Source organism: Hoplias malabaricus, chromosome 8, assembly GCF_029633855.1.
Source record: "Hoplias malabaricus isolate fHopMal1 chromosome 8, fHopMal1.hap1, whole genome shotgun sequence".
Classification (NCBI taxonomy): domain Eukaryota; kingdom Metazoa; phylum Chordata; class Actinopteri; order Characiformes; family Erythrinidae; genus Hoplias; species Hoplias malabaricus.
The window spans coordinates 19,424,268-19,449,349 of NC_089807.1; the positions used below are offsets into that span (position 1 = coordinate 19,424,268).

The 25,082-nt window shown below is 37.4% G+C and overlaps 2 protein-coding genes across 4 annotated transcripts; both read left to right on the forward strand.

The window, feature by feature from the left end:
* Positions 1-1,986: 1,986 nt before the first annotated feature.
* Positions 1,987-18,293, forward strand: oga (O-GlcNAcase). Of its 2 annotated transcripts, XM_066678479.1 has the most exons (17): positions 1,987-2,759; positions 3,839-3,890; positions 4,049-4,146; positions 4,280-4,410; positions 4,504-4,675; positions 5,573-5,671; positions 5,757-6,041; positions 6,390-6,548; positions 7,184-7,824; positions 8,410-8,584; positions 11,429-11,482; positions 12,782-12,867; positions 13,904-14,008; positions 14,584-14,675; positions 16,193-16,385; positions 16,478-16,637; positions 16,784-18,293. In XM_066678479.1, the coding sequence occupies exons 1-17, from the start codon at positions 2,600-2,602 to the stop codon at positions 16,918-16,920; spliced, it is 2,799 nt and encodes a 932-aa protein (XP_066534576.1). In that variant the 5' UTR covers positions 1,987-2,599; the 3' UTR covers positions 16,921-18,293. The 2 variants fall into 2 exon arrangements, with proteins under 2 accessions (XP_066534576.1, XP_066534577.1); XM_066678480.1 differs by lacking the exon at positions 11,429-11,482 and having other exon boundaries at positions 1,990-2,759.
* Positions 18,294-20,741: 2,448 nt separating this feature from the next.
* Positions 20,742-24,857, forward strand: npm3 (nucleophosmin/nucleoplasmin, 3). 2 transcript variants are annotated; one of them, XR_010804047.1, is made up of 6 exons: positions 20,742-20,900; positions 21,620-21,705; positions 21,850-21,969; positions 23,455-23,548; positions 23,711-23,946; positions 24,387-24,848. XR_010804047.1 is itself a non-coding variant. In XM_066678723.1 (5 exons), exons 1-5 carry the CDS (start codon positions 20,828-20,830, stop codon positions 23,818-23,820), a joined length of 483 nt encoding a protein of 160 aa, XP_066534820.1. In that variant the 5' UTR covers positions 20,742-20,827; the 3' UTR covers positions 23,821-24,857. The 2 variants fall into 2 exon arrangements, 1 of the variants encoding a protein (XP_066534820.1); XM_066678723.1 differs by having other exon boundaries at positions 23,711-24,857.
* Positions 24,858-25,082: the final 225 nt, after the last annotated feature.

A 25,082-nucleotide genomic window follows, 5' to 3' on the forward strand; every position in this document is an offset into this window, starting at 1 on the left:
ATTGGTCTCCAAGCATATAGAGTCAGCCAATGAGACATCAGCAGTTTAAGTTTTAATTTACTGTTTAAATTACCCCAGAAACTCATTTGTATCTTGAGTGGTTATATATCTCAGGAATGGGAATTGGCTCTCTCCTGAGTTTGGAAACATTTTCACCTTAAGCAATTTTAAACAGCAAAAAAGTCAGTACTCACTTATGGAGCAGGAATAGAGAAATCTTATTTTGATTCATGCTTTTTTTATTATTATTTTTTTTTAGAGTTCTCTCCTTTTGTCTAAAAACTCCAGATGCACGAGAGAGAGAGAAAGCCTAGCATACTGGGCTTTTTGTTTTGTTTTTAAACTCATTTACAGACCCTGGGGCTTCGTAAACACATTACCAGTTTTGAGCATGCAAACAGACTGGAGACCTAGCAAATGCTGAGGAAATATCTTATGAACTTTTTAAAAGTGTAAGCTGTTTTTTTTTTTTTTTTTTTATGAAAAACTAAAAATTGTAAATTCCTTACGTTCATTTAATCCAAAACTCATTTAAACACGAATGTGCACAGGGCTTAAGTCTCGCAGAGATGAGCTCGCTTGAATGTACAACCAACTACTTCATGTCTCATTCACATGGTTTAAGAAAAAAAGGGAAAAAAACACTGATGTTTTCTATGTTCTCTATGGCTTCATCCGGACTTTTACATTTATCTCCCCAACCCCACTCCTGAAATGAATAAGCAGAAAAGATGATGATGATGATGATGATTTATCTCCCTCAATTTCCTCTTCAGGCATGAGGCTGGGCAAAGAGTGGAATAGAAAAGAGTGATCAAAAAACTGGATAGTCAAACACTCCCAATATTTTTTTATGTGTGTCCCCAGAATTTTTTTTTTTTTAACTGGGATGTAAATATTTGAAAAAAGCATTACAAAATGTGTTTTGAACATAATCTATTCCAGATTTAATGTGTGTAATTCCAGACAGCGAGCATTTATCGAGCCACTGGCATAAAAATGCTGTCACACCACTGACTGTAGACCACTGCTGGTCCACAATCGGACCACTCAGATTACTGTCCTGTACAGGATATAACTCATTTATAATCTCAAACAGATTTTACATTCACAGACTTTTATTTTGGAAAACAAACTAATACAAATATTACCAACAACTATGAGAGATAATGAGTATAAGCCTGATATAAAATAATTAAATGCTGAAAATGTTGACACTGTGCTGGATTAAAAATGATTTACTAATCTTATGTATAACGAATAACAAAATAACCTAATGAAGGGGAAAAATGTAAATTGGACTGTGAATGGAAAAGTGCTAAAATGTGTCATTTTGTCAAAAATTCTGTCCGCCCAGAAAACGCTGTGTAAAACCAACTTTGCCCTCAGTGGAACAGTAGTCCGCCGTCTCCTTGATATCAGGGATGTGCTGCTGCTTCTGTGTTGCAGCCATTTAAGAAACAAATAGGAAAAGTGTTTGTGAAATAATGAAACACTGAATTGCCTATAGACCATCTTTGATTCTGTTCTTTTGGCGTCCACAACTAAACAATGCTTTCCTTTTTTGAACTGGGGCGCTAAAACGACGCACCGCCCCTGAACACAGCCGAGTGTTTGTGTACTCCGCTATATTTTAGGTATGACTATCGTCGGCATGCCAAAATGCCGAGGCTGCAAAACAGCAGCAGAAACATACCGTAATGTTAACAAATATCACTTCTGAAGGTCGTTTCCGTATTTTTTACTTTAATCACGCTTTGAAACATTTGAACAGGCACGTACTGGCGCAGAGATATTACACATTTAAGGGATGTCCAAGTCTCTTCAGATAGCATGTAAATAAATCACAAAATTAGTTAGCAACAATGGCCAAATATTTTTTTTTGTGAGAAATATGTGCTACTCTATTATGGTGAAACGTGTGGTTTTAGGCTGTCCTTTGAAGAGTTAGTAAATGGAGCCAGCTTTTCTGTTCCGGTGATACATTCCGGAGTGAGTTCTCTTGGCTGTTCGCTGCTGTCTTTGGCTGAGGGTCGGTTTTTTGACGATGTAACCGGCTCTGACCGGTTCAGACCGGTTTACTGAGTCTGCGCAGTGAGTGTAAACAGGAAGAGATGTTAGACCTTACTAGGTATTGATGAACGCGACGATAAATGTTACAGATTTTGTCCGTATTTTACTGCTTACGCGTGCCGTGTAGGAAATTAATTGTTCGTGCGGTATCGTTTATTACGAATAATCATACTTCCAGCAGATCACAAAAGACTCCACAGTTGAAGAAATACACCGAGGATAAATTTGTCGCTAGCGTCCGTTAGCGGCGACGACTGTATTTAGCTACCTTTAGGAAAATCGAATTAATATTCAGTGCAGGCGTTCTGTGTTAAGTTCATTGAACGGTTTAGTGGCGGTTTATTGTAAAGTGTCTCTTTAAAGAGCTCGTCTCGCCGTGCTCTCACTACGGTTTAAATCCTCTGCCAGCTGCTGATGGCCTACTAACCTCATTTGACCACTCAGGCAATTCGAAGGACAAAAGCAAAGATTCCACGTTAGCTGAATAAGGTTATAGCGTCTCATTTATAGTCAGAGGAGATTAAACATGGTTCAGAAAGACAAACTGGTGGAGTCATCTCAGTCGGAGGGTGACCCGGGCCCCGAAGGACCCGAAGTCGGTGTGGAGGTGCCGAGCACCGAGGATGAGCACAGCGCTGTGGTTGAGAGAACTGGCCGCAGGAAATTCGTCAGCGGAGTGGTAGAGGGTAAGTGTAGTCTGTAAAGTCGCAGTACTCTTCTTCTTTTTCTTTCAAATTAATGGCGGGTGGCATGCCAATTTAGCCTTTATTTTCGTTATTTCATTTTTACATACCCGAGCTTCAACAACATGACGATATGTATTTTAAGGTGAATTTGAATGTGAATTTCGATCACATTAAGCTCTCCTTTAACGAGTATAATTTAGTTTACATATGTAGACAGACTGACAGTTTGTCCTGTGCCCTCATTCCGAAAGCACGCTAGACTGAACAGCTCGTTATTTCTGCAGCGTGATTAGGCGATGCTACACGGACCTGTGTTGAGTAGGTGCATGTATGACATCATCAAAACCAATCAAAATGGCAGGTTCTGTAAGCATTAGTTTCAACAATATCAATAGATAGATAGATAAATGTAGACACTGAACGATCAGTCGATTAGGAATACATAACTTGTGTCTACCCTCACTGTTCATTTTATCAGCTCCACTGACCATACAGGACCATTTTGTAATTCTAAAATGAAAGACTGTAGTCCTCCTGTTTCTCTGCTAACTTCCTGCTCTCCATTTTACCCTGCTCTTCAATTGTCAGGGCTACCACAAAGCACGTATGATTTGAGGATTATTCTCAGTGCTGCATTGACATTTATGTGGTGGTGATGTGTTGGTGAGAGTTGTTCTGGTAGGTGTGGATCAGACACAGCAGGGCTACTAGAGGGTTTAAACTCCTCAGTGTCACTGCTGGACTGAAAATACTCCACCAACCATTGATGAATGGCTGAAGGACAAAAAAACACAAATTGTGCAGCAACAGATGAGCTGCTCTTTCTGACTTTATCTGTACAAACACACTACACATGACATTAGGGTCACTGTAGCACTGAGAATGATTTCAAAGCATTTATATATATAAAATGTATGTGTGTGTTTTAAATACTTTGAAATGCTGAATCACACTCTTATTGCATATTTCTTAAAGTTAATATGAATTTTTAGAAGGCTGCTTGTTTTGCACTCTAAAGTATGTTTGTGGATGTGTGCTGAGTGTGAAACTGATTGTTTTCATTCTTTTGTTTGTCGTAGGCTTTTATGGTCGACCATGGACAATGGAACAAAGAAAAGAACTGTTTAGGAGGTACTTTATAACATAATGTAGTATAAGATAAAGTAGAATTAAAAAACGTTGGTAAAACCAGCAGGGGTATTACTAGTATTTAATGCGTCATGATGAGATATTGTAAATGAGAATTGTATAATTTAATATTTTGTCTTATTTGTTGTGGGTTTTTTCAGACTGCAGAAATGGGGATTAAACACATATCTGTATGCACCTAAAGATGATTACAAACACAGAATGTTTTGGAGGGAGATGTATTCTGTTGAGGAAGCAGGTGAAATTTCATTGTTAACTGTAATATGCTTGTATTTGTTTATATATAGTAGTGGGCTGCTGAAATTAATTAATGAAGGGATTGTTAATTGTATTTTTTTTGTGCTTTTTTTCCTCTTCTCTTCTTTTTCAAGAACAACTTATGACACTGATAAGTGCTGCCACAGAGTTTGGAATAGAGTTCATTTATGCAATCTCCCCTGGCCTGGATATAACATTCTCTAATCAGAAGGAGGTCTCAACACTAAAAAGAAAGCTGGACCAAGTAAAGATGCAACTTCCCTATGGTTTTTATTAATAAAGATTTGTTTTTGAAAATGTAGAACATATTTTGTGACTTATCTTGTATTTAATACAGGTCTCTCATTTTGGGTGCAAGTCCTTTGCTCTGCTCTTTGATGACATTGATCACAACATGTGTCCAGCTGATAAAGAAGTATTCAGCTCATTTGCCCATGCACAAGTGTCTATTACCAATGAGATCTTCCAGTACTTGGGAGAACCTGAAACATTTTTGTTTTGCCCCACCGGTAAGTTATCACATTTTGTTTTTAAATTCAAACCCATTTTCAGAAAAGTGGTGATGCTGAGCAAAATGTAAATTGAAACAATGCAATGATGAGCAAAACCCTATATTTTACAGAAAATAGAACCAACACAATATTTCAAATGTTGAATCTGGGAATTGTTTTTAAAAAAGAAATATTTAAACTTTTTAATTTAAGTTGTTTATTTATGTATTATTATTATTATCATTATTTTAATCTTGGTGCAGTTTTTATTTGGTGCCAGTAACATGTTCCATACAAGTTGGGACAGGGAACAAAAGCTGATATGATTGTGTAAGGCTTTAAAAAATATAAAGGAGGTTAATTGGCAATAGGTCATTGAAATGATTGGGTTTTAAAAATAGCATTTAAAAATGGCAGATTCTTTCAGAAGTAAAGATGTGGGGTTTACCGCTCTGTGAAAAACTCCATGGGCAAACACTCAAATAATTCAAGGATAATATTTCTCAACCTAAAAATAAATAAATAAATAATAAGAAGAAACTTGGGCATTTCATCCTGTATAGCCAATAATATCATTAAAATTTCAGAGAATCTGGAGGAATCTATATGCAGGGGACAAAGCCCAAAATCAGTATTAGTCGGCTGTGGTCTTCAGGCCCTTTAGACAGCACTAAATTAAAAACACACATTTCTGTAGTGGAAATCACTTCTCAACAACTTTCTCAATTTCAATATTTAAGCTGTTGTCTTTAATATTTGAAATTAAATATAGGGTTTAAATCATTGCATTTTGTTTTATTTACATTTTGGAAAATGTCCCACATTAGTTTTGGAAATGGGGTTGTATAGAGTTCTGAAAAGGAACCTCACTTGACCATGATCTGTTGCTTAAACCTGCTATTTTGTCCTTACCAGAATATTGTGGAACCTTCTGCTATCCAAACGTTGCACAGTCACCTTATTTGCGTACAATTGGTGAGAAGCTGCTACCTGGCATTGAAGTTTTGTGGACAGGTAAATATCTCATAAAACATTGTGTCTGTTTAAATGTAGATTACAGGTATAATGTCAGTGCTAACTACAGTTTCATATTTTTTAGGTCCAAAGGTAGTTTCTAAAGATATAACAGTGGAGTCTATAGAAGAGGTGACAAAAATATTGAGGAGATCTCCAGTCATCTGGGACAATATTCATGCTAATGACTATGATCAGAAACGTTTGTTTCTAGGCCCATATAAAGGCAGGTCTACAGAACTCATTCCTCGTCTAAAGGGAGTCCTCACCAACCCCAACTGTGAATTTGAGTCCAACTTTGTGGCTATTCACACATTAGCCACATGGTATAAATCAAACATGAATGGAGTCAGAAAGGATGTTGTCATGAGTAAGTATGTCTCTAATACATTACCCATTACTAGCAGTCATAAATTAGCTCTGCATTAACTAAACTTCAAAATTACAATGTGAATATGTGCACATTATTGAAATAAAAACGGTGTAACTACCAAGATTTAGTTTCATAAAAATTTCAAACTGTATTTTCCTGCATGAAATATATTTTATATATTATTAAATAATGTATAGTTCCCTATATGGCAACTCTGTTGGGAAAATAGGCCTTAGACTCTTAGGCCTTTGATATAATTCTGTCAGTAAGATTTTATTTCCGTTTTCAAGATTGCTCCGATGCCTTTACATGGCTTAAAAAAATATTCATAATCTCTTTTTTCAGCGGATAGTGAAGACAGCACTGTGTCTATTCAGATAAAGCTAGAGAATGAAGGCAGTGATGAAGAATTGGAGACAGACATCCTCTACAGTCCACAGATTGCCCTCAAGCTGGCCCTTACTGAGTGGCTAAGCGAATTTGGAGTGCCTCATCAATACAACAGTAATTGCCATTATTTGTTCATGTAAAGTTTTATAACACTTTCAAGACCAGTAATGCCTAATGGTGTCAATGTTTTCATATACTTTTTTTACACACTCTTTTAGTAAGTCATTTGTAAGCTTTCTTAATAGTGCCATAACAGGTAGCCTCACTGTCACACAGCTCAAAGGGTTGTGAGTTCAAACACTACCTAAAGTCACTCTGGGTGCCTTGGTTTCTTCCTACTCTCCATCAAAAAAAAAAAAACATGCTGGTAGGTGAACTGGTTGTGAAAAAGTGTCCATAAGTTTGAGTGTATGTGTGAGTATGTGATGCCTTATGATGGGCTGGTGCTGTCTGGTGTGCTTCTGCTTCTTTCCCAATTATTCTGGGTAGACACAGAATCCACCATGACCCTGAACAAGTAAAAGTGGTTACAGAAAATCAATGGAAGGAAAAATGTGGTCAGCCTCTTAAATCTTGGGGTGTTTCCTTTTATAATGGTCCTTTTTAAGCAATTTTGCAAGAAGAAAATGATTGTTATAATTTTAGAATTATGTAGTTTAGTAGAGCTTAAAATTGATTAATATTGTTTTTATTTTTTTATTATTATTGAGAATCTGTCTGCTTTTATTCACTGTTCCTGTTTTTGGCAGGTCGTCAGATAGCTCACAGTGGAGTGAATGGCTCATCTGTGGATGTTTCTGCATTGACTGCCCCCACTTTGGGTTCAACCACAACCGTTACTACAGTGTTCCAGCAGCCCATCATGAGTCCTGCTGCACCTCTCAGCGAGGAGCCGAATACACTGCAAAAAGAGGAGGAGGAGGTAGAGGTAGAGGTAGAGGTGGAGAAAAAAGACTCAGATGAGGAGCCCATGGAGATGGTGCTGGACAAGCAAGATGAGGTAGAGGATGCCAAGAACGTTAACCAGATTCTTACAAAAATTGGTAAACCCATAATGTCGGAGGACCTCAAACCAATGGACACTGATAAGGAAAGCTTAACAGAGTCCAAGTGTCCAGACATGTCTATTCAGGAAGACTTGGGCAGTGATGTTGCACCCATGCAGACAGATGATCAACTAAATAAGGAAGTGTTTGTTCCAGGACCCAATGAGAAACCACTGTTTACAGCTGAACCACTCACACTGGAAGACCTGACCCTGCTGGCAGAGCTTTTTTACCTGCCTTATGAACATGGTCCCAAGGCATTGCAGATGCTGAAGGAGTTCAATTGGCTCAGGGCCAATAGCAGCATTGTCAGCATAAATTCCAAATGCAAGGATCCAGAGAAGGTCAGTGGTGTTGCCAAAGTAAATAAGTAAAACAAGTAAAAAGCTTTATTTCATTAAATAAAGTATCATAGTCAGCTGCCCTGTACATTTGATAACTGCACAGCATTAGGCATGATCATTATTCAGTATGTGTATCCCCCCCCCCTTTTTTCGTATATATATATATAACAGTAACAATTTTTGCATGAATCAACATACAAAACTTACATTCGGCCACAGTCCCCATTTGTGCTATTACAGGACAGATTATGGTTTTGGGCTCACAGTACTGAATTTACAAGCTTTGTATTTATGTTGTAGAGCAGCAAATATAGCAAAATAGATTCTCAAAAGGGAAAATACTAGGGATTTGTTAAGGAAGGCATGTTGTATCAAGTAATGAAACTTGAGTCAAAGAAGGGAGTGACTGGTGCATCAAAATGGAGGAAATGCAGTCTCTTTTCCTACCACTGGGTGGTGCTTTTAAAACTAGAATATGGATTTTGTATGGTAAGGGTATGAGGGGGGGCTTCCTATTTGCTGTTTCTGTAACTGTATGGATAATGTTAGATCTACAGTAATTTAAAGGGGATGTGTCTTTGTTAGGTGGCTGAATGGCACTCCAGAGCAGACAATTTTGAGGAGATGTGTCGCTCTGTCATGCAGATGTTCACCAAACTCTCCAACTCTGCCAACAGGACCATTTTGTATGATCTATATCCCTATATTTGGGATATAAAGAGTATCATCTCAATGATCAAATCCTTTGTCCAGTGGTTAGGTAGGTATGGCTCTGCTCTTTATGGCTGCATTACAGGGTTATATTTATTTTTATTATTTTTATAAAATTAGCTTGTTTTAACACACATTAAGTAGTCACATAACTGTGTTCTAAATAATTTCTTAGCAAGTTATCACCTCTATACATTACAATGATAATTAAGGGTTTTATTTTATTAAGCGTGTCATGTTATCTGCTCTTATAACATCCATAAGAATTAAAATCCTGAATCCACATTTTAGCATATTGTTAGCCTTGATAAGGTAAATTAACAATTTTCACATAGAACAGAAATGTATCTAAACTTAGCAAAAAAGTAAGGAAATTTGTGTTTGTTAGATAATTTATTTGTTGTAACATAGATTCTTGGCAATGAATCTTATACCGTTGAAAAGCCTGTTAATTACTCCTTTAAATGGTGCCACATTTGTAAGGAACATGCATTTGTGGGATGAGCAGTAGAGCTGAGTATGTGGGTTGCACCCTTGAAAAATTTGCTAAATCCTGTCTGCCAATGCCAAACAACTTATTTTACTGATGCTATTGACACTTGTTTTGAGCTTCTGGTACCCCTATGTGCTGCTAATCAGGTGCCTGGTTGGCACCTGTGAGCAAGGGCCCTGCTCCAAGAATCGGCATGCCACGTTTGACTGATCTGGATTGGGCAACTTCAAGCTGGTGTTCTGCAAAACCAAGTTGCAGCATTATTTGGAGTGAGCCCTAGTACCATCTCCAAATTGAAGGCCAAGTTCCATATAACGGGGATGTCAGAGACAGGCTGCAAAGTGGGCATCCCAAGAAGACGACACCCCAAGAAGATTGTTTCTTCACCCTGTCAGCAGTTACCGTACCGTAGGCTGTCTTCTACAGATACAGAACCTAGACAATTCAGACAGACTGCATGCAGCCAATCTCCAGTCTCATTGGGCTGCCAGGAGGCCTGCCATGACTGCCCTTCACTGTCAGGCCTGATTGGGCTGGTGTCGTCAACACGTGCACTGGAATCTGAACGTGTGGAGGAACGTTATGTTCAGAGATTCAGATTTTGCCTACAGTATCAGGGTCAAAGTGTGAAGACGACAGGGAGAATGCTATGCTGATTGCTGCACTAATAGAGTAACATCTTTTGGTTTAGGCAGTGTGATGGTGTGGGGTAGCACCTCCAAGAAGCATTGTTACAACAAAAAAATTATCTACCAAACGCAAATTTCCTTACTTTTTGTATTAAGTTTATAATATATTTGCACACATTATATTAGCATGCACAAGCCTCTGTTTCTCATGCTAGATAGGTTTACCTAATTGGTTCACATTCATTTGTTTTTCCATAAATGTAAGTCATTTTCTTTTTATTTATTTATTTATTTATTTATTTGGGTGCTTTGGTATTCCTGAAAATATAGTTTTCCTTCACTGACTGAATGCTGTCTTCATTGTTAGGCATTTCATGATCTCTTTGTGAGAGAAATGAAGTCAACAGAAAATCTGGGGAACCTCAATTGGCCTGCCAGAATAAATACTAGGGATATGTTGTAATTGGCAAGACAGTGGTTTGAGGAGCCAGGGTAGGTCCTGCTGCTTGCTGTGTGTCCAGTATCATTGTGTGTTAACTCAGCAACACCTGCTGCCATCTCTCTTGATCAAGGGCCTGATCGTGAAGGAAAGTTGATCCCTTACGCCCTAGCGCGCCGCGCATGCGAGCTTGGAAAGCGAAGCGGCTGTGTAAGGCTATTCTGGTGCATTATGAAAAACTTGTACAGTATAACTGAAGTCAATTGTGGGTTTTGATGCTTACCAAATTGGGTTTGTTATTCTCTTGCTAGCACATTTGCTAGTTTTCCAAATTAGTGAATACTATAACAAATTTAAATGGATGCTTTACTCTAACTGTTCTGACCTTCAATTTGAAAGTAGTTAGTAATCCTGAAAAGAGTTTTATCTAATACAATTTGCTTCCTATTTATTTTTTAGATGTTCATATTTGTTTATATTTTTAGATGATATACAAATCACATAAATTACAAATGATTTTTTTCCTACACTTTTAAATGTCTTACTAGTTTTTTTTTTTTTTTTTTGTAAGTTTAACACAAGTAAGTTTAATACATGCTTAAAGTGTTTAAGGCTGATAGCACTATACCTGATCCTTTAAATTTTTGTTTAAGAGAATATATTAAATTTATTCTTGTACTTTTTTATTTATCAAATCCTTTTGTGAAACATGTTCACTTTTAATGATGAAAGCATTCGTTCTTGAACATCTTGCCCCAGGGGCTTTTCATAATTTATATGATTTAAGGGCATTACTGCTCTACAGTTAGAGTTCTGCACTCTGTTTTAAACACAGTGTTTGTTAGAAGTTTTTGAGTAATTATAGCACCAGCATGGCCTGGGTTACCTTGGTAACCGCATTTCATTCACAGGTTTCTGTCCAGCTATATGACAAAGCAACACAGCAGGCAGCAACCCAAACTGGTCAAGCTACATGTCAGTCTTAGTGGGGGGGGGGATATGCTGCGGTTCTAGTAGATGTCTCTTTTGAGATAGTTAATAAAAACTTTTTTTTTCTGAATAAAAGCAGCCATAATATAAGAAATTATGTCAAATTTCACCACAGTAAGCCCTGCTTCAATGAATCTTGGTGAGTGTGCCCCCTCTGTGTGCCTCTCAGCCTCTGTGTCTGCACAGTCAGGCGAATGCAGCACATCATTCCCAGCTTATCCAGCTCCTCTGTTCCTTGGTCCAAAGCGGTGCAGATGGCAGTCAGTCAGCGCCTCACTGCTGTTGTGCTGAAATCACTTACTAACGAGTTCTTCTATTGTCTTCTCCCTTCATTATGTACAGATGGAAGAATCCTCAGCACAAGTTTCTACTGCTATTGGATCGACAATGGCCGATGTATGCAAAGTGCTGGCGCTATCCGTTTTGTTTGGGGTGGGCGGGGGTGTGGTATTTTGTTGGTTTATTATTCCGGATTTTTATTTATTTATTTTTTTTGTTTGTTTATGTTTCATATTTAAAGTATTGCTTATGTTTGGAAAGAATGTTTTGGATGAAGTCACATTTGCGCAGCGATAGTTGAAGGGATAATTGTTAACCTCAGTATTTTTTTTTCCTAACATGGCTTTTGTTTCTATCAGTAGGCCTAATTGAGATGGCTCCGACCAGCCTAGAAGCACCACCTTAAGGGAAACATCATAGCTTCTAAGTTTCACTGGGCTTCACCTCTTTAAAATAATCTAAACATTTCTGTTTATTGTGTGCTGTGTCCTGCCATGTCATTGCAGGATGTGCACTTATGTGTTATATGAAATCCAGTGTAAACAGGAGCAATGTAATTCCTGTCTCTGCGCTGTATTTGTCTTGTTACATGACTTTGAGTTCTAACTTACCTAAAATCGTACACTTCAGTTTTTTTGGTTGTTTGAATTGCTTGGTCATTGAACTTTTCCTTTTTATGAAGCATGTAGAAAGAAGGCCTGACTAAAATTTGCAAAGTTGAGGATCATTCAAAATATTACCCCAAAAAGGAATTCACCCGTTCAGCAGTTGTGCTGCTCAACAAAAGGTTGTGATCTGCCCTGTATTGTCAAGGATCCATGTTTGAATTTCTTAGGCTGGAGAAAATTGCTCGTTAGTCATGTGACAAGGCAGATAAATGTAAATGTGACTTCAGATGAGATGTGGACCTCAGAGTGGTTTCAGCAGCTGAAGCTTAATTTATTACCAGCAAGTCCGTGATGTAGAACAAGTAAATCTGAATTTTACAAAACGTTATACTTCTTGCATTTCCGTAAATAATTACTCATACCAAAAAAATAAAAGATTAGTGGAAAGATTAAACTTCAACTAATTATGAACTAATTAGAGCCACAATCACTTGTCTTAAAAAACTGATTTTTAAGGACTGTCCAATTGCATTTATATTTTAAGTAAATTGGCCTTGTATATTCTGTTTACATCAGAAATTGCCGACTGTGAATCTAAGCTTGAGCTGCTTGAGCCCAAGAAACTTAGTGTTGCTGTTTTATTCATATTCAGATATATACTATAATTCTAGTGCGCAAAAATATTGCCTTTTATTTTACAATGGAGTGATTTAGAAACAGACATCACTACCCCATTTTTCCCCCGTCCTACTCATTTTGGAAGAAAGCCCCTCACGTAATGTTCTCCGCTTGGATCTGATCCCAACAGGGTGTCGTAGTCAGTCCTCAGCACAGTTCTTAAGTGGAGACCAAGAGCCCTGGGCCTTTAGGGGCGGTCTAGCGGGAGAGTTCCAGGTATCCAATATTGAATTCACAGCAAACTCTTAAAATGAAGTTGTTGGTGTGATTTGTTTTGTTTGTTTTTTTTTGTTTGTTTGTTTGTTTTTTTTCCCTCCCCCTTTAATTCATTGATGTGTTTGCATAATGCCAAGGATTGGTCTGTTTAAGGTGAGCTGAATGGCAAAGCAAACCAATTATGGGTTTATAACCACTCTTTATCAACTAATATTTATGCTTGTACTGCAATATAAAATGGGTCATATGACTGCTATGAAGCCAGTGTTAGTGATGGTGTTTTCTGACACAACCTAAATTTGGGTTTCTTTCAGCAACTGCCCAAAAGAGATGTGGCTTTCCCCCAAGCGCCTGCGACTGCGCAGCATGGCTAGGGTTTATTTTCATGACACCTTATTCCTTTGCAGGAAGTGCAAAATTATTCCCTGCGCCTGCATCTGCACTACTGCGATCACATTTGCGCCTGCGAGTTCGCCTGCTTAAAGCTCCATGAACAAATTTTGTAAATGATGAACACATTCTAAACATCTTTAAACTGGTTAGATATTATATATTTATAGATAAACACTGAATATAATGTTTGATATTTGGTCATGGAGTTTTACTAAATTTTGTTAGCATCATTCCTTTTCTCTACAGGAAATGCGCAGCGAAAACTTGCGATGCCTTACAATGGGAAAGAGGCATCTCCTTTAGCCAGTTAAGCCTTTCTCAGACCAAGCCTCCAGTCAAATACTGCCCTCTCCTATTTAGTTTCAGTTTCTTTCAAATCTAAAGAGAAGAAAATGCACAAAAAGGGATTTAACATGAGGGTGCTGTTTACCTGCTCTTGCTGATTACTGACCAATCAGCAGAGCCACTGAAGCCTTTTGTAACATGTTTGTTCTCATGCCAGTGTTTGGTTGAACATTAGGCTCATGCATCAGGTTGGTTCAGCAGGGGCAGAGGAACATCTATGTGTAAATGTAAATGAAGAGCTACTCAGTAGTGCTTAAACTTGGTAAAGCACTGAATGTTTATGCCTTGGTCTCCACAGCGACTTTTGCCAATAGATGGGGCAAATGATCTTTTCTACCAACCACCACCCTCCTTGCCAACTTCCAAAATTTATTCCATAAGGCCTTACTTTCCTAAAGATGAGGTAGGTTATTATTTCTATCCTTTCATTTTCTTGTATTTTGAAAAAGCACTGTATGATTTTTGTTTTCATTCATATGACATTTTTGTGTATGTGTTTACCTATTAGCTAATCTTTAGATGTACTGCTCTAAAGCACTGAATTTGTATTGACAAAGATAATTATTTTATCATTTTATAAATTCTCTTCTTTGTCATTTTTAAATTGGTTTTGTGTTTTCTATCAGCCAGAATTATGAAATATCTGTTCCAATGTCTAAATCAGTATTGTGGGAGAAAAAGACATATATTGGTGTGTCTCTAATCACGCATTAGGTTAAGGATAGTGGAAGAAGTTGTTGGATTACTTCTGACCTGTTTATAATTTGTTGGCATCACTAGCATTCCCTGTGGAAGGGTCCGATTTTAAGCAGTAATTTAAGGTTAATTTGCACTGATTCTTCTGCTGAATTGTCTACATTTTAGGTTTTAAGATGGCATGCTCTGGACTGAGGTCTTTCAAGAGATTTCATATATTGTATTTTCTCTCTCTGCCGTGTGTGTTCATACCTGTGTGTGCACATGGGTATGAATTTATAGGCTGCTGTCTACAAAATCTGCAGGGAAGTATTCACAGAAGGGTATGAGGGTATTCCTTTCTCTGACCAGGAACCAGACTTAATTGGAGACAGGTATAGCAAAATATTAATCATTTAAAAGTCACTTCTTGTATTTCCTCCCCACTTTTTACTTTTTATGTTTAAGTTCATGTATGGAAAATCAGTCATAAATATACATTTTTAGTGGTAGATATTTGTGATCGATCGTGATATCCTTTTCTCTGAAAGGGAGATAAATAAATGTGTAGAGTGGTATGCACAACAAGCTGGTTAAAGCTTTTTACTTATAACATTCAGAGCAGTTTTTATTATATTTGAATTAGGATCTCTTAATTTGTTGAGTAAATGTTTCAGTGAGTTTTTGTGTATAAAATCTGCCTACAGCTACACGAAACATCACTCCGGTTAGTGATCCTTTAAGTCAGTGGTTCTCAAACTGTGGTAGATGAAGCAGCAAGTGTATGTCTAATGACCTAGAAAAAATGTCCACAGAGGGAGGGTGCTCTATCCCCAGTATTTTGTTAAATCCATGTAAAGAAATCCCATTTTCAGCTTCTTACTGGAAATAAACAATGGCTAGAAATGGACGTGAGCAAGTTCGAATTTATTACAAAAGGGGCAAAGCGTAAATGAGAAAAACAAGGAGAGAACCAACCCCAATAAATACTCTGGACCAAAAGGGCAAAATCGAGAGGCAAAAAGAGAGAAACATGACGAGAAGTCTGTAAATGTGGAGATGAAATAGAAGAAAACATTCAGCTGAAGGAAAACAACATGGCCATTCCTCACATCATTAGAGTCCTAAAACACTGTTAAACACTGTTTCCTTAAGCTCCTTATACCAGCGCCAAGAGAATCTGTAAGCATCTGCTCAGAGCACTGTGCCTTTTTCACTTATAGCCTATTAAAGCACATAACTGATATTGACATCTTTCAAAATGCTTAATACAATTTACCAAAAAATTTGTTTTCATAAATGTATTACCTGTATATTTGTTAGTAACTATTTTAGAATAATTTTGTGTAAAGAATGCAGATTTCAAAAAAAGGCAACAAAAACTTACAAAAATTAAACCAAGACTTTGCGTTATGCACCACACCTGCCCCCAGAACAGAGGAAGAACCAGGGTTGCACATGTCGCTGTGATAAGAATCAAAGGTGGTACCTCCAAGTAATGGGTGGTCCTTAGTCTAAAAAGTTTGAGAACCAGTGCTTAGGTCATTTTTTGGATTCAAGCATAGCGTGTCATTTAGCAGCTGTGCTTATCAGAGTACCTAAACTATACTGCTCATTTTACCATCGGTGAAAGGTTTAGGAATCATTCTTGAAATGGAAGTGTACACTCCCTGGAAAAAATACTATTCACTGCAGACTAAAACTGCTGAGATACTCTGGAAATATTTACTTTATACCATGTCCATGAGTGAAATCAGTACACCCACAAGTAGAGCAATATTCATGATCTAGAACTAATTATCTAACATCAGTCTCTTACTTGGGTTCTTGTGGCTGAATTTAATCAAATCCTTACAATCAGCAGTCTTTGTTTTCTGCTATGTATCTTTACATATGTTCTTTTGTTCTGCAGGTTTGTGGGAGGATTTCTAACTCTCAGCCCAGATTATGGCTTTGTCTTAGAGGATGATGAGGGGATCTGTGGCTATGCCTTGGGTACTGTAGATGTCAAACCATTTGTCAAGAAATGCAAGATGAGTTGGATTCCCTTCATGCAGGAAAAATATAATAAACCAGATTCAGAGAAGGACTTGTCTGAGGCAGAGGTAAGATGCTCATTTGTATATACATCTTCAACATTTATTCAGTCATCTCATGCACAACAATCTGACCAAGCCATCTCTGTTCTTCTCTGCAGAAATTGATGTTAAGTTTCCATGAGGAGGAGGAAGGTTTGCCAGAATCATTCCTCAGTAATTTCCCCTCCCTCATAAAAGTAGACATTCAGGCAAAAGTCACTGACCCCAGTGTAGCCAAAAGCATGATGGGATGTCTCCTCTCATCACTAAAGGCCAATGGTACGTGCTGTGAAATTAGTCTTAAATATCAAATACCTGACTTTATATAGAAAGGTAACTTCAGAGATGCTATTGAAATTAGAAGCAACAGTAAACTGATAGAATACCTTCATTTTCCTGATCATATTATAACTCGACTTTGATAGGGTCCCATGGTGCCTTCTGTGAAGTCCGGCAAATCGACAAACGGATGTTGGACTTTTATGGCAAGCTTGGCTGCTTTGAAGTGGCCAAAATGGAGGGCTTTCCAAAAGATGTCATCATCATGGGGAGGAGCTTGTGAATGCAAGCAATTGAGAAGACTTCAACTTGGAAGAATTTGTAAAATCTACAGTGGTCTGCATATAAGACTCAGTGTGTCTGACTACCTGTTCAAGTTACAATCAACAACACATTTGTAAATTTTGTTGCACCCATTGGCTGCTGTTGTAGCTTATTACTTTGAAGTGTGCTCTTTTGAAATTGCTAAAAGCACTTGCCTAATTTAAGGTGTTCTGATAGTTACTCTGCTTTGCCAATCAGATGGTTTGCAAGAGTATGTGAGTGCTTGTATTGCCTTTTCAACAAGACCTTTATCTGGTCTGCAAGACAGCTTAAGCTGGCCAGATGCCATTTAGCCCATTACACCTGTCAAGTGCAGTTGGTCTGTAGTTTGCTTACATTCACTGCAGGTTCCAGTTAGTGCATTTACACCCAACATAATCAGCAGCCTAAAGCCACCATTATTTAATAAGGAAAAATACATTTCCACATAATTTTTTTTCTCTTTTCTCCCATGCTGCTTTGCATTTTTAGCAGTAAACTAGAAACATATTGATTATCTGGTTTGTTTTTTATTGTGTTTTTTTTTTTTTTTTTTTTTTGTAGTTTTCCAGTAGCAAACAAGCATTAGTGAACATACCAGTGTAACAGATTAAGTTGATCCATGATTTCAGTTGATTCGTTGTAGATTGATGGCTCCAAAAAAAATCTATACAGAGAACCTGGAACTAGTTGAGATAAAATGAAATCAACAGTGAAGACCCCCCCCACCCCCCTTTAAAAATGCATGGACTTTTGCGCATAAGCTAATAGCATGTGTATATCAGTGATACATTTGTGTTTTGTATAGCAATGCCTTTTGTTCTGTTGCCTTTCTTATTGTATTGCAGAGTTCCATGCTTCACACTTTAACCACTGCCTCTATGGACATGATACATGCATCAAGATTAGCTGGCCATTTATAAATATTAGTATATACATCTCCTCAAAAAGTGATGATAAGAATCCATTTGAGTTCAGCAAGGACAGCAGTGATGTATTTTAACTGCAGCTTTCAGTGGAATAGGTCTGAATGAGCTAGATGGCAGTAAATCCCACCATATCTGTAGTTTTTTGATTGGCTAGAACATGTTTATTTTATTGTTGTATGTGAACTAGGCTCTTCTTTGGCAAATATGACAGAGTTCATTCCAGTTCAGTGGTGCAGCATGTCCAGGCAATACTGTTGCCTGGAAACTTAAGGTGGTAAAAAGCATAATGTATCAAGACAGTATGACTGTATTTGACTAGAGAATAAACAGAGGCTTGGCTCAGATGGGCAGGAAAATATTTTGTTCATATACCCTACACATATTACATATTTTTCCTCTAAGCTTTGAAATGTCAATTTTAAAATTCTGATGTAAACAAAATTCTGGTAGCTTGTCCAGCAGGTACAGATACAGTTAGTAAAACAGTCTACCTTGGTCCTTTTGAATATTTTAGAGTGTTTATTTACCTGGATGCAAAAATAAAAATCCCTTAAAGCCTGCCTTCTAAATTAAGATCTATAGCCTCAAGTAACTCTTGTTTAAAAAAAATAAAAAAAAAATTATAAAATAAATAATTTTTTTTTTGGGACAAGTCACTTGTTATTTATGCCATTCATTGGGGACTTAATATTGCATGGCCATTATTTATTATGGCTTTCATAATTTCCATGCTTTGCATTTTTGTTCTAGATGTCACATTCAGTCAGAAAGGGCTTCATTTTGTGAAGTTCTAAGAGCATTTAAAAAGTTGGAGACATTTCAATAATTTGGGTTGTAATTATGATTACGTATGTAATATATATGTAGTTATACTTTCTGTAAGGTTTTTATGTAATAAAGATGGTTAATTACAATAAAAAAAATGTTACATTTTTTCTCATTTCTTTAAAAAATGTAATATCTTAAACACTCAATTTTCATCAACTTTTGGCAGTTAGGCATTTACTGTTACTAATTCGAGTTCAACATGTTGATTGTCCACCTGTGGAACAGGAATAGAGCAATATCTTCATCTTGGTTCATGCTTTAGGCAACATAGCCTATTTTTAGCGGTTTTTTTTTTATATAAAATGAGGCGCATTTAATTGGTCAATGCTAGCACGGGGGAGGGGAACTCATACTAACCAATGAAAATGTAAAAAAGCACTCACATGATCCACAGGGGTCCCTTTCCTCCCTCTTTCAGCACATGTGACCATCTCACACAGCCCCACATTTTATCCTGAAGAAAAGTGCATTTTTCACTTATTTTACCAGATAATCAAGTATGGTTGATGGTGTGGTATATGGGGTACAAAGATAGTGGGGCCATTCTTGATCAATGGAAACCTCAAGGCCACTGGATATGCGAAACTGCTACATGATGATGTGTTTTCCTCTTTACGCACTGAAGCTGGCACATTCCCTGAGTTTTTGCAGCAAGACGGTGCACCACCACATTATGGGTGTCAGGGCCGTGCATTCCTAGATGAATAGTTTCCTGGAAAGTGGATTGGTCATCTTGGGCCAGTTGAATGGCTCCCAAGGTGATCTGACCCCCTAGATTTTTATATTTGGGGTCATCTGAAGGCAATTGTCTATGCTGTGAATATATGAGATGTGCAGCATCTGAAACTACAGATACTGGAACCCTGTGCTAGCATTTCTCCTGCGGTGTTGCTATCTGTGTGAAGAGTGGAAGAAGAGAGATGTATTGACGATCCAACACAATGGGCAGCACTTTGAACACATTTTATAAGTGCTCAGAAAAAAAAATGTTTTTCTTGTGAAATTCCCAATTATTTTGATGTGTCACATGACCCTCTTCCCATTGAAAAAACAAAAGTTGGATCCAAAATGTCCGACTTCAAAATGGCCACCATGGTCACCACCCATCTTGAAAAGTTTCCCCCCTCCCATAAGCTAATACATATGAGTGGTTCCCTAGGTTTATGATGCATTAAACCAGGGGTCCTCACACTTTTTCATCAAAGGGCCAGCTCACAGTTTTTTACTCTTTCCGGAGGCCGGATATTTTTTAAGGTAAAACTGTTTAGAATTCGAGACAAAAATCCTAATCCTAATTTCGAAAATCACCGTGGAATACGGGATGGCAGTTCGTTCCGGTTTCACATCTAAACTGAGTTTTACGGTACACGTGTGAACGCACCGGAAAAACTTATCGCTGAAAAGCACAGATATTGAATCTCAGTTGCCCATTAATTAATACGAGGCGCGATGTGGACGGCGCCTCCCACGCAGCCGCGTTTTTTAACGCACTTCGTCTCTTAACAGCCACAACCTCTCACACGTTACGGAGAAACAGCAAAGCCAATCCTATTAGTGGAGTGGGTTCGGGAGGCGTAACTCTCTCAGTAGAGAATGACTACACACCGATTAATTTTCCCGAATGCGAGAGACAATTCAGTAGACGCTGGATTGGTGGAGTCCATTCCGTCTGTACCCAAATCTATGCCCTTTGCGAGCAGCGGGCCACAGTCTGAAGACCCCTATTAAACTCTTGTCTGAATTCACATGAGAGACGCTGTTTCAAAGTAGAAAATGCTGACATTTCATTGGCTTTATTTCACTTTTAATCTTTTAGCTTATTTAAAAAAACATGTTAATTTCCTTCTGTAAAATTCTTACCCCTGGAAAGGCAAAATAAAAGTTATTCGAATATGAAGACCCAAATTAAGCGAAGAGGATACAAGCACAACGAGAAACGAATTTTTAAAAAAGAAAACACAATACACATTAAAATATATACAGAAAAAAAAAATAATAAAATTCTTTGCCCTACAAGTTTGTGCTCGTTACGTCATAGCTCGCGCGCCGAGCTGAGCCCTGTGTTTTGAAGAGGCTTCGTGCAGACAACCGACACTCGGTTTAAAAGGAGTGAACTGCACACTAAAAAGCATGTCTTATTTAGAGGACGAGGAGTCTGACGGCGGAAGCGGCGCACGGTCACAGCTGGAAAGCTATATCTTCAGTGAGCTGCGTTTGTGTTGTTTACAGTGTGTTTTTTGCGGAGAGGTAGCTAGCTTCGTGGCTAACACACGTGGACCACTGCGGCGTCTCGAGCTTGTGTGAAACCAGGCTCAGTTATAGTTTACATAAAGAACCCATTAGTAAAATGCTTGCTAATAATATGCAGTTATTATAATTTGAATGTAAAGACCGGACATCCACACGTGCGTGGCTGTGTTCTGCCAAACACGGGGGTAGAGACATGTAGCTATTCAGTATGTGTGTCTTGTACAAGTATTACACCGTAGAGCGTATCATTCACCCAGCATTACAAGTACAGAGTGGGCATTTTGATAGTTTAAAACTCACTACTCAGCGTGAACACTTTCTGAACACTTAAATAACATTGAGTTAAATATATATCTATATTTGACCAAAGCCATAATCAACACTAAAAACTTACTAAAGTTGATTAAAAACTTCCCAGAAGCCGTTAGGAGTGTTCGATGGTTGGATGAAATGTCAGAGCAGAGGTAACCCATACTAATGAGGTTATATTAATGGAAAATGCTGTAAGGAAATGTAGAGATCCCTGATATGCTGTCTACACTACATATACTCCCTCCATAAAGGGGTTTCTAAAGATTTCGTCCTAGTTTGTCTAGCATTCTATTAAGCATGGTTGAAGGCAGTTTTGGATGTATCCATATTTAATCTGTGTATTGTCTTCCATGTCTAAAGGCTGTGAATTATCTTCCGAAGCTCCTTTCTACAATTTTCAAGGAGACGAGGAGGAGGATTTGGAGCATTTTCTGGAGCTCAGGACTGTGCGTACAAACCTGTTTTTTTTTTAAAGCTCCTCTATTTAAAAAGCAATTTCTTCAAAATATAAAGCACAGGTAAAACATCTCTCTCTTTTTCTCTTACCTTCAACCCTCTCTCACACACACACACACCCACTCACCCTTTAGATCTGCCTTGGAGAAGGAGCCAAAGAGGAAAACAATGTGGTAGAAGTGACTGCTATGAACCATCAAGGAAGGAAAATATCTGTGCCTGTAGCAAATCTTAACATATCCTGTCTTCCCATGGTAATACATATGCATTGTTGTGTTATTTCTGTTATTTTTAACCTAGGTAATTGGGAACAAGGTGTTTTATTGAGCCATTTGCAAAATAGAAGAAAACCATTAGCAAAATTCATATACAGCCATGCCTCTCTCAAGTTGTTTTCACATATGAATTCGGGAAAGCATCCAGCGAATCAGGTCCGGACTTTTTCTGGGTTGGCTCTTTCACACATGTAGTGTACAGCTGGAGATTTTCCATGTCGGATGCATTTACATAGCTATATATTTTAGACTTTACCCAGACTACACACACAAAAAGTCAAAACATTTCTGGGTTACCATGCGTATTTGAAAGGGATGCCCCTTTCTAGTTACTGTTGCAGCATCTGACAAAACATGCTTGTAGGCTAGTTTAAAGCAAACAAATGTAAAGTTTAATTTACCTAGAAGCCAATATATTTCTGTCAGTTAAGTTATGAACTTTGTTTAATTACTTTTTATACTGTGGTTTTACTGTTGGTACTGTCCATTTATTGTCCATGTTAGACTCTTGTGTTGCATGTGGTTTAGATCTGTCTCTGACAGCTTCAGTTGTTTTGAGTGATCCAATCGTTCTGTGTCCTGGCTGTGTATATGCATATTCTGCTCATGTGGTGAAGTGAAATTCAAACATGACCTGAGTCCTGAAAAAATGTACATAAAGGGTGTTTCATAAAGTACGCAGTTATTTTTTTATTTCACAGGAGTTATTTGTTTGAAGATTGTCAACACTGATAACACCATTTTCGTTATCTATTATCACTCCGATTAGAAGTGTTTTTCCATTTTGTAGCCATGGAGTGGTTCAATATTGAGCAACGCATTCTTGTGAAAACTCATTACAAAAACAGCGAGTGTTATGCAGAGACTGTCCGTAAACTTTGCGCGATCTTTGGACGTGGCAATGCCCCTACCGCAACAACAGTTTTGAGGTTGGTACAGAAATTCGAAGAATCTGGGTCAGTTTGAATGCAACAAAACATTGCGGTAGTGCAAGAAAGTGTGAAAGTGAGCCCCGTGAAGTCGCTCCGCTGTCGTTCACAACAGCTGGGTATGTCGGCAACATCTGTGCCTCGAATATTGAAAAAAGATCTTCATATGCACCCCTACAAGATTCAGTTGACACAAGCTGAAACCAGCAGATCATGCGAAACGTCAAAGGTTCGCTGATTGGATGATGACTAGACAACACTAGGATGTTAAAGAGTTAACATTCATTTCAATGATCGGATGACTGCCTGCAGAGAAAGTGGAGGTGGCCATATGCTCTATCATTTTTCATTATTAAATTGAAGCATATGTTGAATGAAATTAAATAAAAATTTGAATTTTACTTCAATTTTGGCTGATTTATTGCATTTTTAAAAACTGTACTTTATGAAACACCCTTTATAAGGCTTCCTGTTACTATAGTACTGAAGGCCTAAGCCTTGGTCTTGTTCTAATATCTTCTAATATCTTTTTCAGGTAAGCTTGGGGGAATTCGAGTTGGTGGCACCTGTAACACTTCGTTTAAAATCTGGAAGTGGACCTGTGACTATTAGCGGATTACACCTAATTGGTGAGGGGGGGGGGTGCTAAGTTTTCATTTGGGTCCTTTAAATGCAGAGGTTTTTTGGTTGTGTTCGGTTTGGTTAAATAAACAAGATAAGTAAGTGATATAAGTAATTAGACAAGCAAGTTTTTCGTTAATAGCTTATACAATGTGATCTCTCTCTCTCAGCTTCAGAGAATGATGAAGAGTCTGAAGCATCTGATGATGATGATGATGATGATGACTCTGAAGAGGAAATGCCCTCTATTAAACCAGCTAAGAAGAAACAGAAATTGTAGAATCAAATTTTATGAAGTTTTTGAAAAGTTTTATAAAACATGATATTCAATAAACTGTTCAACAAGCAGTTGCAGTAGACTGCACATCTAACATTTTGACAAGCATTGAGTGGAGTCATGAGCCAGGTCAGAAGTACATTTGAACTTTGTGATTTTTTTTTATGTGAATAAAGTACTTTACACTTTAGAGTGATGTTCCAACATGCAACAATTGCCATATATGTAATTCTAAAATTTAATTATGTTAAGCTTTAATATAGAAGGATTTCCTGATCTTGGGGATCTTAGAAGTTCTTAAAATCACATCAATTCCTTGGATATAAAAAAAAATAATAAAAAAAAAATAAAGATATAGACACATTCTATATTTGTGCAAATGGACATAAAGCATTTTGGAATTTAACTCTCCACTTCATTGTGTTTTTAGAATGTGCATTTAGAGTGACATTGTTTTATATGTGAAAATGGGCAGTTATGCTAAAAATTAACTAAGTAATGCTTTTGCAATTTTCTGACCACTACATATGGCTGTGTCCATTTTTTTTTTGTGTCTGATCTGATAACAGGATAATCAGCTAAAGCAAGAACCATCAAGGAAGGCAGATTGGAAAGGTGTTTCAGTCCATTATTTTATTGGACACAGCCCTAGTCACCAACCATGAGTAAAACATTCCATGCATACATCTGCTTTGCAATTACTGATATTAATCATTTTAAAGGAAAGGTTCTTTAGTAAAGAAAATGATTCCTTGAACCCTGAACACGTGAAGAACCCTGAACACGTGAAGAACCCTTCACAATGTAAAGAATACTTTAATCATGCAAAAGATTATTAAATGGTTCAGGGTTCTATATACAACCATTTCTTTAATAAAGAACCCTTGTAGAACCATCATTTTTATGATGTAGGTTTGTAGTATATTACTCTGTATTTGCCTTAAGGCAGGTCACCAGCAGTAGTTTCTGCAGTGGTGCATGCATGATTAGGGATTTTTTTATTTATTTATTTTTATTTTTTTATTATTATATATATATATATATATATATATATATATATATATATATATATATATATATATATATATATATATATATAAAGATGGGTATGGGTGGTGGTTTGGGATGGGGCTTTTTTTCTTACATTTTTAAATTTTATCAATAAATGCCTGTTTAACACATTTGGAGCAACCCTTTATTTTGATCTATGTTCTGGTTATATCTTAGTCAGAAATGTTTGTATACTGAAGTTGTACTTAGTGTGT

What these genes read in the sequence shown, in the direction of transcription:
- oga (XM_066678479.1), top strand. Translation starts at nt 2,600, where the DNA reads ATGGTTCAGAAAGACAAACTGGTGGAGTCATCTCAGTCGGAGGGTGAC. An exon ending in CATTGAAGTTTTGTGGACAG is followed by an intron (nt 5,672 to 5,756) that starts GTAAATATCTCA and finishes CATATTTTTTAG; the next exon opens with GTCCAAAGGTAGTTTCTAAA. An exon ending in CAGAAAGGATGTTGTCATGA is followed by an intron (nt 6,042 to 6,389) that starts GTAAGTATGTCT and finishes CTCTTTTTTCAG; the next exon opens with CGGATAGTGAAGACAGCACT.
- npm3 (XM_066678723.1), top strand. Translation starts at nt 20,828, where the DNA reads ATGTCTTATTTAGAGGACGAGGAGTCTGACGGCGGAAGCGGCGCACGG. An exon ending in ACATATCCTGTCTTCCCATG is followed by an intron (nt 21,970 to 23,454) that starts GTAATACATATG and finishes TATCTTTTTCAG; the next exon opens with GTAAGCTTGGGGGAATTCGA. An exon ending in TAGCGGATTACACCTAATTG is followed by an intron (nt 23,549 to 23,710) that starts GTGAGGGGGGGG and finishes TCTCTCTCTCAG; the next exon opens with CTTCAGAGAATGATGAAGAG.